This window comes from Camelus bactrianus, chromosome 11, assembly GCF_048773025.1.
Source record: "Camelus bactrianus isolate YW-2024 breed Bactrian camel chromosome 11, ASM4877302v1, whole genome shotgun sequence".
NCBI classification, from domain to species: Eukaryota; Metazoa; Chordata; class Mammalia; order Artiodactyla; family Camelidae; genus Camelus; species Camelus bactrianus.
Window position 1 is genome coordinate 34223903 of NC_133549.1, and position 13507 is coordinate 34237409.

Genomic DNA, 13507 nt, shown 5'->3' on the forward strand with positions numbered 1-13507 from the left:
AGATAAGTATACTACTACCTGATTAAGTTTTACAATCGGAGATATGAACAGAGCATTGTGCAAATAAAGTGGTAAAAGCCACTAAGTCAGCTTGAGGACTATGCTAAACCTGTTCAAGAGGACTTGACATTTAAACTCATCTGTAATGAGGCAGTTAAGTTCGTCAATCTGTAAGGTCCCTTCTATTTAAGACAGGGCAGGACAAAGTTGAAGGTCATGGAGATCTTGTTTGTCAAAAATGGTTATTCTATCAGCTGTTCTACCTCTGGGTTTTTATCTGAAGAACATGAAAACACTAATTTGAAAAGATACATATACGCTTATAATTCATGGCAGCATTAGCTACAACAGCAAAGATATGGAAATAACCTAAGTGTTCATCGATGGATGAATGGATAACAATGATGTAATATATACATACATTAGAATACTACTCAGTCATAAAAAGGATGAAATTCTGTCATTTATGCCAACATGAATGGACCCTGAAAGTATTATGCTAAGTGAAATAAGCCAGACAGAGAAAGACAAATACATATGATTTCACTTACATATGGAATCTAAAAAACCAATACAAACAAAATAAAATGAAAACAAACTCACAGATACAGAGAACAGATTAGTAGTTACCAGAGGGAAAGGAGATTGTGGGGTAGGGTGAAATGGATGAAGGGGGTCAACTGTATGGTGATCACTTTACAGTGTATACAGATGTCGAATTACAGTGCTGTACACCTGAAATTTATATTATTTAAAAAATGGCTGGTGTAGACAATTTCAGTTTGTTGGTTATTAAGTTAACCTCTGTATCAAAAACAGAATTTTTTACTCATACAAGCCTCATCTTCTCTCCCAAACTTATCCTCTTCCCATATTGCTTTTCTTGGTAAATGGTAATACCACCTAAAACTTAACTTTCCATAGCCAACTCATCACCAATTTCTATTGATTCTATTCCATACTACTTCTTTATTCTATCTACTTCTATCTCCAATGGTTACTATCATCTCTTACCCTGGAGGCTTCCAATGGCCTCCAAAAGAGCTTTCTTTTCTCTGAAATCCCTTCTGCCAATCAACCAGTTCTTCACACTGTAGCCAAAGTGATCTTTCCAAAACACAAATCTGATCCTATGACAACCCACCTTAAAATCATTCAACTGCTCCTTATTGTTCTCGGAAAATGTTCAAACTCTTCAGCATAATTGTTAACATCTGGCCTGGCTTGCCTCATGCTACAATCTTTCATACTCATATTGAACCTCTGGCAGTTCTCTCAATAAACAGTGCTCACTATCCTCTGGAAAGCCTTCCAGGATTCCCTCAAGAGAGAATCAGGTGACCCTCCAAAATGATCTTTCAGCACCCTCCGTGTCTCCATCACCATACTTAGCACACTACACAGTATTTTAATTACCTGTCTGTCTCCCCCAGAAGCTATAAATTCCTATCCTACACATTCTTGTATTTCCTATGAAAGCATTAAGCCTGCTTGGCACTGACATATAGCTGGTGCTACATAAACGTCTGTTGAATGCATGAATAAAAGAATGAATGAACAAACTGCAAAGAAAGAGAAATTCAATGTCCTACAATATGTCACAATACTTATTAGCTACATTACAGAAACCTAATCCTTGAGCAAGACCGTATTTTAAGTCATGAGCTATCACAATTAACCTGTTTTTAGAGACAGAAATAAAAGACGGCTCAGCATAAACTCAAAACTCAAATGCACTTAAAATGTATTTATGTCTTCCAGTTTAGAGAGCATAAGCATATGTAAAAAATAAAGTTATAACTACATACGCTCTATTGTATTATTTTCACAGTTCAATAGTTGAGTTTTCTTTTTAACGTATACGAAAGCTGCACCTCATCACTGACTCACCGATTCTTTTCCAGCTCATTGTGTGTAGACCTAAAAGGAGGAGGGGAAGAAAAAAAAAAGAGCATTAGCCATGTTTTGTTGCTAAGGCTATAGAAAGCAGAAATAGTTTAGGTACTGCTATAGTAAACCCAGTGAATTTATTTAACAATGCAATATACGGTCCGACTTCTATAATCTCATTCATCAAGAAGAAATAGTCTACATTCATTAAGACTGCTCATTTAGATACAGTGTTTTCAGTTAACTATTTAATATTTTGAAATTGAGATTTTATTGTTTTTAATAAAATTAATACTAGTACGTATTAGTAGTCTTGCCTACTTCTAGTATCCTACATTTTATTGATTTGTTGACATCATATCAGAAATTTTAATTCAAACGTTATCCCATTTTTTGTTTAAAAAGAAAAAGAAGGGTGTATACACTTTTGTGTCCTCTTCCATCTGCACTTACCCAGTTCTCAACATAGGGAGAAAAAAGTTTTGGCCAGCATAGGTGCTGAAACAGGCTTGCTTTATTATTGCTAAGTGGTACAGAAAATTGTGTGAAACATAAACCAAAAAAAAAGTTATACAAGAAAAAAAATAACATACACAGAAGAAGATATATGAATATTAAAAGACTGGAAGGATACACCTCTAAATGTCAACAAAAGTTGTTCTTTTTGTGACTTTTTTTTGTTTTGCTTATCACTATTTGTTATAATACCATCTATTGAACAAGCTGAGTGCCTGCTAAAGGTCAACATATATTACCTCATCTTATCCCCCAAACAACCCTTGTTTTATAAATAAGAATACTGAGGCTTAGAGAGGTCAAAAGGCATGCTCTTGTCCCAAGAACATAAGTTGCAGCAATGATTTAAGCCCAGGTCTTTCTTATTCCAAATCCCAAATTCTTAACCACTTGGTGACAAGCAATACTGAAGAGAGGTTAAAGTTACGAACTTTAAAACCAGACAGCCTGGGCTCAAATATTGTGTGGTCTTTTAAAATTCCCTTCATTTCTCTGTGCTCAGTTTCCTCATCTATGAAACAGGAAAAATAATAACATTACTTGCCTCATATGATTGTTATGAGGAATAAACAAGTTTACACTGAACAGAAAATAGAACAAACTCTAAAGTTAGCTACTATTTAGACATGTGTTATACTAAGTTCTCTTGAATAAACATGTTATTTCTACAACAGTTTAGCATTAGCAATCATGGAATTTTACACAGGAAAATTTAAGTTCCTGTCATCAGAACTAAAATTTTAATCATTTAATATATTCTGGTTAATGTAAAATGCTTTCAGAATATTACATTACTGATTACTTTATCTGATTTACCATTCCAATGGATATTTAATAATCAAATTTCTAAACTTTAACAATAATATTTTTGTCAGTGTCATAATTTGTGGAAATTTTGCCCACTGTCTTATTTCAAGAGCCAAAAGGCTTCTTTGAGTTACTGTCACCTGTCTACCTTAGCAGTTTCGTAAGATCCATGTGACACAGGATAAAAAGACTGATGTTCATTTTCAAGAAATTACCTTAATAAGAGAGTCTCTTTCAAAGGAGGTTTAAGGAAAAAAACTTACGATGCTTCAAGAGTTCAGCCAAATTAATGGCAAGGATATGTATGGCTCAGATGGAAGAAACTATAAAAACACAGGACTTTTAGTCTAATGGAGATTCAGAGTTCAAAACTCAGTAAGTAAATTATAACCAAGTATCTTTCACCATATAAGTACTTACAAAAAGGCTTAAGTTCTTTTATGTTTGACTAAAATGTCAAAGTAAATAAAAAAGTCAGAAGAGGGAAAAGCATATTTTGAAGAGATTTAAAGCAAAAAATACTGCTCCAAATTTGAATGGGTAATGAATAATAAACTTCCCCACCCACTCTTAGTAAGTTTTGGTTTAACTGCCTTCATCTAAGTAGAAAACTCAGAACAAGTGAAAAAATAATAATGTAAACAAGTTCATTCTGTATAGCACAGGGAACTATATTCAATATCTTGCAGTAACATGGTGAAAAAGACTATGAAAACAAATATACGTATGTTCATGTATGATTGAAGCATTATGCTGTACACCAGAAATTGGCACAACATTGTAAACTGACTATACTTCAATAAAAAATACATTTAAAAAATAAAGAATGAAATACTAGAGTAAGTAATAGATGGAAATAACCTGTTTAGAGAGAAGTAGACTATTTGCCATACACTTACTCTAAACAGTCTGGCATCCTATATATGGCATTAAATGCAAAAGATATATAGCCAAAGATAAAAGCCAAACTGTTGAATTCCAGTATTATATTATCAAAGTTAGCACCAAAAGAACATAATCTGAACCACTGCTGTGATCAACATTAAAACAGCAGATTCTTCCCACCTCTCTCAGATTTTTCTTTATTTACCTTCTTTCTAAAAAAAATACAAAATGATAGGAAAGAATATGAACTTTTCCACCAAACCAGAAAATGCATGCCATATCTAGTTACACCACTAGTAAAATTTTAACAAGATTTACAAATACCAAGAAGCAAAAATGATTATGTATGTACTAATCTTTATCATATTGCCATATTCTTCCAATTAAAAAAAATTCATTGGTAGTGTTTACTCCCATTTTGATGACTTTTTTGCCTGTAATATTAAGTCAACAAATACTGGGTATCTTCAGCGTTCAAGACTGTCTTAGAATGCAAGGAGTCAAAGTCAGTCTGGTAAATTAAGATATATATGAAAATAATTCTAAATCAAAGCAAAGTAAATATGCAAAGGTACAAAGTGTTGTGGGAGTTCAATGGAGGCAGAGTTTACTTACAAATGGGACTATCAGAAAATGAGTCTTTAGAAAAGAGGGCGTTAGGTCTGGGGCTCACATGATGAGTACACTTGCTACTACTAGAGACTAGACCTGGGAGGGAGAGGACATTCCAAGTGGAAAAGATAGCATAGGCAAACAAGCAGAGCTGTGAAGTCCAAAGCAAAACTACAGAACAATGGAAAAAAAGCCCTGCGTTTAAATATTATCCCTGTCACTCACATTAGCTGTGTAACTTTGGACAAATTATTTAACCTTTTTAATTAACAGTTTTCTCATTTGTAAAATTGGAATAATACTGCATGCCTTGGCTAGGTTACTGTGATAATTAGAGAGTAATGCAAAAGCATTAGCACACACTAAGTACTCAGTAAACGTTAGCCACCGAAAATATTCTTATTATTTTAACAAGGCTAAAAATATAGTACCCAAAACAATGTTAAATATATTACATGGGGCAACAAATTGAGAGGTTCTCAATAATACTTGGAACTAACCTGGAAACAAACAACCATAATGATTAAAACAGAGGAAGAGATAGGTGTTTTGATCATTTAATCAGCTGTAAGGATGTATAAGTTTTAAGGTATGACACAGAGAAAGACGCCTAACTGTGCACAGAGAAAATAATGATCCAAATAGTTCTGGCCAATAGAGTAACTGAATGCATCACATCCTAGCACATTCAGAAACTATCCCTTTGTTTCTCTGAGCCTATGTGTCCAACCAAGCGCTTCCAATAATATGCCATTGAAATATTCCATTATGATAAATTCACTATAAGGTTGAGATGTTCTGAATAATTCATCTGGTCAGCATACTTTTCTTCTCCAAACAAAAATGTACCATCAGCAAACACTAATGAATGTCTTCCTTTCATACATCCTTACTCTGAATGTTTAACAACTTACAAGGACAGAGATAAAGACATTTCTATAATTTTATCATCAAGTCACAGGTAATCTTTTTCACAAACAACAAACCTTTAAAAGACAAGCTAACACATTCCCTATTTGAATGAGAGTCATTATCTCAACCAGATCTGTGGCTTTTTATTGACTACAGCACTGCTCTAATATATAAACTTTTAATTCTTTAGGGTGCAGTTTGGTGGCACTCAATGAAATGAAGCATAGAATTGAAACTACACAAAATGGTAACATTTGGCTCAAGAGTAATGCCACCAAGGAAGTAAAATAAAAGCTCCCATTCCCACAATTAATATTCTCTTTCAACAAAAGAAAAGATCTCTATCTTTGTTGAATTAATGAGCCAACCCCTAATTTGTTAACATTTTCGTTTCACTTCCTAATCCTAAAGTGCCTAATGGATGTTGTCTTCCACACAATGAAAAGAACACATCCTATGAAGCTAAATGAAAATTTCCTAACTATATCCTAAAGCTTATACTTCATATACACACACTCAAAGGGCAAGAAAAAGAGCTTCAGCTACATTAGAGCAGGGGTCTCCAAAGTATATACCTGAAGGGGGTTGAAATAGAATTAGAATAGTAAAACTTCTATTTATGTTTATTCTTCTTCTTAAACTTTATTCTGTGTTTATAAAACATTAGTACAGTAATACATGCATACAATTATAAATACATTCACATATACTAGGGATATAGAACTTTTTTGCTGCTAGTGGTATATGATAAAGTGGTTAATAAAGTTTGAAGAACACTGTAATAGAAGAAAATCATGCTCTTTGCCAATAAAGGAATTCTTTCAAAGAGACAGTTCTGTACATTTGTTTCTATCAAAAGCATGTATTTTTAAAAAACCATTAAAGATGATAAAACTTGAATAGTGCAGATTTTTAGGAAAAATGTCTCATAAAAAATGTACTGCTTCTTCTGTAACAATGACAAAAGCAACCACCCAATAACTAAGACCAAAAAAAAGCAAGCGTCTAAAAAGGATGCATAACAATAACTATAATCAGTAATTTTTTTCTTAAAACTTACATATCAAAGCTGAATATATGCATACCTTATGACTCAGCATTTCCACTCATAGGCATACCTTGAACATATATATGTTCACTAAAGGACATACTAAAGAATAATCATTCTTTTCATACTAGCCAAAAACTGGAAAGTGTCCATCAATAGTAGAACAGATGAATAAATTGTGGACTATTCATACAATATAATACTATAGAGCACTAAGAATGAACAACTATTATTCAATAATATGGATGAATGAAAAAAGGCAGACACACAAAAATACATACTGCATAACTCCATGCATATAAAGTTAAAAACTGGCAAAACTGATGGTACCAAAAGATTGGTGACAATGAGTCTGTAATATTTTATTTCTTCACCTTTGTGAAAATTCAACAAGCTATACACTTAGGATTTATAAACTTTTCTGTATGTACACTTTCAATAAATAGGAAAAAATGAAAAAATTATACATGAATTGAACTCAGTAAAAATCAATTCTTATTTCAAATATGGCAACACTCTTTAAGTCACTAGTAAATCTTTCAATATACTACACAAACATCCTTAAGTTATTATGCACTTTGTAAAGCATAATTTTCAATAAATTTGTAAGTACTAAAACCATACAGAGTAAGTTCTCTAAGTACCATGGAATTAAATTAGAAATCAATAACAATAAGGTAACGAGAAAAATAACAATACTTGGAAAATAAGCCACAAATCAAAGAAATTAGAAACTATTCTGAACTGAATGATAATGAAAACACAACATATCAAAATATATCGAAGGCAGTTGTTAGAAATGTTTAGCTTTAAATTCCATTAGAAAAAAAGGTTCAAAATCAATGGTCTTTCACCTTAAGAAGCTACAAGAAGAAGAGCAAATTAAACCCAAAGAAATAGAGGAAAGAAATAAGAAGTCACAGGTTAAAAAACAAATCACAAAGAAAATAGAAAGTATCTTCAGCTGGATGATAAAGAAATACAACATTTCAAAATTTATTGGATGCAGCTAAAGTAGTACTTAGAGAAAAGTATTTATAGTTTTAAATCCTTATAGTAGGGGGCAGGGGTGGAGTCCAAAATCAATGCCTTCCACCTTTAGAAGCTAGAAAAAGCAGCAAACTAAACCAAAAGAAGGTGAGCAGTAGTTCTCAACTGTGGGCTATTTTGCCTACCAGAAGATATTTGGCAATGTCTGGAGACATTTTTGGTTATCACACTAGGGAGATATTCCTGGCATTTTGTGAGGAGAGGCCAGGGATGTTGCTAAACACCCTATGATGCTCAAAACAGAATTACCTGGCCAACAGTGCTGGGGTTGAAAAACTCTGAAGTAGAGGAAGAAGTAATAAAGCCAAGAAAGGAATAAACAAAACAGAAAACAGAAAACAACAGAGAGTATCAATAAAAGTGAAAGCTGACCAAAAAAAATCAATAAAATTGATCAATATGTATCTAAGACCGAAGAAAAAAAGTAAAAATTACCAATACAAGAAAAAAAAATCAATATCAGAAATGGAAGACAGCACAACACTATAGACCCTACACACATTAAAAGAATGGTAAGAGAATATTATGAACAGCTTTATGCCAATAAATTCACCATTTAGATGAAGAGGACAAACTTGAAAAACACAAATTATCAAAACTAACTCAAGAAGTAACAGAAACCCTGAATAGCCTTGCATCTATTAAAGAAATTGAATTCACAATCAAAAAACCTGCCTACAAAGAAAACTCCAAGCCCAGAAGTATTCACTGGCAATTTTACCAAGCATTTAAGGAATAAATAATACCAATCCTTCAGAAAGTCTTTCAAAAAATAAAGGAAATGGGAAGATTTCCCAATTTATTTTAAGGCCATTATTACCCTGATACCAAAACCTGACAAAGAAATTACACTGCAAAACAACCCCACAAAACCACAGACTACCATTCCCTCATGAACACAGATATAAAAATTCTTAGGAAAACATTAGCGAATTTGTAGAAAGTATCAGTTTTACAATTAAAAGAAAAAAAAACTTGTCTGGTCTTCATCCCAACTTCCTGGGACAGAGCTTCTGAAACCTTGGAATTTCCTCAGTTATAGGAGTGTCTCTGTTATTCACAGTGGGCCCCTGGACCACACTTGAGTTTATGCTAAGGAGATGACTTAAATTGGGAGCTGGTCATGCCAGAAAGAACAACCATGCAATTAGAAGGTTGGGGCATTGAGACACTGCTATCAGGCAACCTCTGCGCAGAGGAGGGTCACTAGAGATGGAGTTCAATCACATGGCCAATGATTGAATCAACTGTGACTACATAATGATATGGAAATAAAAACTCTGGAATGTGTGGTTCAGGTGAGATTTGCAGCTGGTGAATTTATCAATCTAACAGGAGGGTAATGTATCCTGATTCTACAGGGAGAGGATATAGAAGCTCTATGCCCTGGACTCTCCCGGGCCTGACCATATGCATCTCTTCATTTATGGCTAGTTCTGATTGGTATTATTTGTAACAAAACTTGTAATCTAAATATAGCATTTTCCTGAGTTCTTTGAATAATTCTAGCGGACAATCAAACCTGAGGGCACTGTAGGAACCCTTAAATTTGCAGCCAGCTGGTCAGAAGTTTGGGTGGCCTGGGGACTCTTGAACTTGCAGCTGGCATCTGCAGTGAGAGCAGTCATGTTGGGGACTGCATCCTTAAAATTATGGAGTCTGCTAATTACAGTTGGTTAGCATCAGAATTGCAAAATACAAAATACACCATGACCAAGTAGGGTTTATTCCAGGAATGCAAGATTAGTTTAAGAGTCAAAACATCAATCAATGTAATTGACCATATTAACAGAATAAAAAAGAAAAACCCACACTATAATATCAAGAGATGCAGAAAAAGCATTTGACAAAATTCACCATCCATTCATGACAAAAACTTTCAGCAAATTAGGAAAGAAAGGAATGTCCTCAACTTGTTAAAATGCATCTATAAAAAATCTACAGTTATACTCAGTGATAAAGAAAAAATATTGTCCCAATATCAGGAACAAGGCAAGTATGTTCACTCTCATCAGCTTCTATTCAGCACTGTGTAGAGGTCCTAGCCAATGAAATAAGGCAAGAAAAATAAACATCATACAGATTGGCAAGGAAGAAATAAAAATATCTTTATCATAAACATTATTTAGTGTCTATTTAGAAAATCCTAAGTAATATACACATTATTAGAAGTGAGCTTAGCAACAAGTCAGTTTACAAGGTCAATATACCAAATTCAATGGCCATTAAAATAGCATCAAAGATTATTAAATACTTAAGGATAAATTTAACAAAGTATGTGCATTACTCATGCTCTAAAAAACTATAAAATATTGCAAAAATTTTTAAATATCTAAATAGTTGAATAAATGGAGAGACATACCATGTTCATGCATCAAAAGATTCAATGTTTTCAGATGTGTCAAGTCTCCCCCAAATTAATCTATAGATTCAATGTAATCCCAATCAAAACTCCAGCAGGCTCTGTTATTGAAATTGACAAGAAGATTCCATAATATATGTGAAAATGCAAAATATCTAGAACAGTCAAAGAACTTTTGAAAAAGAAGAACCAAGTTGGAAGACTTATACTACCTGATTTCATAACTTACTAGAAAAACCACAGTAATTAAGGCAGTGTGATATCAGAGTAAAGATAAACATTTAGATCAATGGAACAGAACAGAGTCCAGAAATAGATTTATACATATGTGGTCAATAGGTTTTTCACAAAGATGCCAAGGCAATTCAATGTAGAAATCTCTTTTCAATAACTGGTACTGGAACAACTGAATGGCCATTTGCCAAAAAATGAATTTCAATTCTTACCTCACACCTCCTACAATAATTAATTCTAAATGAATCTTAGATCTAAATGTAAAATCCAATACTATAAAACTGCTAGAAGAAAACATATGAGAAAATTTTTCTTACCTTGGATTATGCAAAGATATCTTAGGACATAAGAAGCATGAACCATAAAAGATAAACATGTAAAATGGCCTTCATCAAAATGTACAACTTTTTGTTTCAAAAGACACTGCTAAGAAAATGACAAAGACAAAACACTGAGTAGGAGAAAATGTTTGCAAAACACATATGTAACAAAGAACTTGTATCCAGAATGTCCAAAGAACTCTAACATGTCAACAAGAAAACAAACAACTCAATAGAATAAAAGGCAAAAGATATGAACAGACACCTCACCAAAGAAGATATATCAATGGCAAACAATCACATAAAAAGATGCTCAACATCTCTAGGACAATGTAAATTAAAACACAGTGAGATACTATGACACACCCACTAAAATGGCTAAAATTTAAAAGACCGACAATACCAAGTAGAACCACAGGAAGTACCTTGCTAGTCAAAGTAAAATGATACAGCCACTTTGGAGAATGGTTTGGTAGTTTCTTTATAAAGTTAAATAGATACTTTTATATGACCCAGCATTCTACTCCTAGGTATCCAAGAAAAATGAAAACATATGTCCACAAAAAGACCTGTTTATAAAATTATGTAGCATCTTTCCTTATAAAAGCTAAAAACTATATATAAAACCTAAATGTGTATCAACTGGTGAATGAATAAAAAACCATGATAGATTCAAACAATAGACTCAGCAATATAAAGGACTGAACTACTGATTCATAGGACAACATGAATGAATTTCAAATAACATAATGCTAAGTGGAAGACACAAAATAGTATATACGCTACATTATTTCATTTATATGAAATTCTAGAAATGGCAAAACTGTAGTGCCAGAAAACAGATCAGAAAGTGAAGACAGAAAACTGACTATAGAGGCATGAGAATATTTTGAGGTGATAAAAATGTTCTGTATCATAATTGTGTTGGAGGTTGAATGACTGTATACATATTAAGTCACTGAATCACACACTAGACATTGTGGAATTTGATTTATGGAAATTACATCACAATAAAACTTACTTTTTCTAAGTTATAAACCTTATCCTGAAATTGAGGCAATAATCTAATCTTCCACAAAAGACTCAGGAGTGAGAGTAAAAAATCAATTCCTTATTCTAGAAGACTAATGATAGAAATTACTAGGAAGTGCATAATTTAAAAACATCATTCCTTTGGGGAATATCTGTACTTTCCTGTATTTAATTTTTTTTTCATTTCTGGAATATGATTAATCTGTTGTCACTTCTTCATCTTCATAACAGGAAGTCAACAGATAGTAAGAAGCATACAAGCAGAATAAGCTTTTGTTTGGAAATATGAAAGCAAACAGAAGAAGAAACTTAAATTATTGGAAGTGGTAGCCTCTAAGAAGCAGAAATTGGAAAAAGAGATAAGATGGGAATGTTATTTTTTATAAGCCATTTAGTATTAACTTTTAAAACCATATACATGTATTACTTTTTAAAATGTCAAAACTGAATTTAAAATAAAAGATAACTAGCTCATTCTCTATTCTTAGTGCCAGAAACTAAGACGCACTTAGTACATACTAAAGTTACACAACATTTGTGAAATCACTTCTTAGGTGAGAGCACAATATTGGGAACTACAGAAAATTCTGAAGATTAAATTATTGCTCTTAAGCATATTTTCACAAGTTAAAACAGGACATTTAAGAAGACAAACCACTAATTACCTAGACTGCTTCATTATTTGATAACACATTCTGCTACAGAGCGACATTCTAAAAATCTTTAAGAATGGAAAAAATATCACTGATTTCTCCTGACTTCCAAACTGTAATTCAGTATTTTAGGAAGGAGTCAGGCATGGAATAAACATTCAGTAGAGACCTGCTGAAGGGAAAAAAAAAAAATAACAGTACCATAATTAACAGTACTACTCATAATAGAAAGCCCATGGATCCTAATTTTCATTGTTAACACACTCGATTCCTCCCTATAGTACTAGAAGCAGACACAGATGGTATACATCTATTTCAAAGAATCTTACTAAGGGAAGTAAATTACACAGAAAAGTGATTCTCAAAGGGAGTAAGGGATGAGGGGTTGGCAGGATAGCTGAATTCTTGCTCTGGAAGCTGAAGGAGAGTGGAGGTGTCTTCTTCCAATGGATTCACTCCCCACTCCTCATTCCTTATTGATTTATTTCAAGTTTTAAAGGAACAATTGCTGTGGTGATCATTTTGTAATGTACAGAAATATCAAATCACTATGTTCTGCATAGGAACTAATATATTGCTGTTGGTCAATTATACTTCAAAAACTAACAAGCAAAAAAGAGATCAGATTTCTGGTTACCAGAGGCCAGGCTTGTGGGTAGGGAAATTGGATGAAGGCAGTTAAAAGATACAAACTTCCAGTTATAAAGTAAGTAACAGGGATGTAATATAAAACATGATTAATATAATTAACACTAATGTATTAATATATGAAAGTTGGTAAAAGTAAATCCTGAGTTTTCATCACAAGGAAAAGATTTTTTTTCTTTTATTTTATCTGTCTATGAGATAACAGAAGTTTCCTAAATTTATTGTGATAATCACTTCATGATGTGTATGTCAAATTATTATGCTGTCAATTATATCTCAATAAAACTGGAAGAAAAAAATAAAGGTACCACTGCTTAATATTCATTCATTCATTCTGCCTTTAGTTCTTTTTAGCATTTGTCATATGTTTAAGACTCTTCATTATCTTACTGTAATAAATAAGAGAATCTTCTCTTTTTAATAGTTTTATTGAGGTATAATTTACATACTATAAAATACTATAAAATTCAACCATTTTAAGTGCACAGTTCAATAAGCTTTAGTAAATTTATATATTTAGGTACCTATTATCACAATC

At 32.7% G+C, this 13507-nt stretch overlaps 1 protein-coding gene across 2 annotated transcripts in view; it reads right to left on the reverse strand.

Moving 5' to 3' along the window:
• The window catches only part of MXI1 (MAX interactor 1, dimerization protein), a 76604-nt gene that overhangs the window by 35318 nt on the left and 27779 nt on the right, over nt 1-13507 (reverse strand). For both annotated transcript variants that reach the window (XM_010969782.3, XM_074373650.1), the window contains exon 3: nt 1891-1920. In XM_010969782.3, the coding sequence (XP_010968084.2) occupies nt 1891-1920 (30 nt within the window). The remainder of the gene's footprint in view (nt 1-1890; nt 1921-13507) is intronic.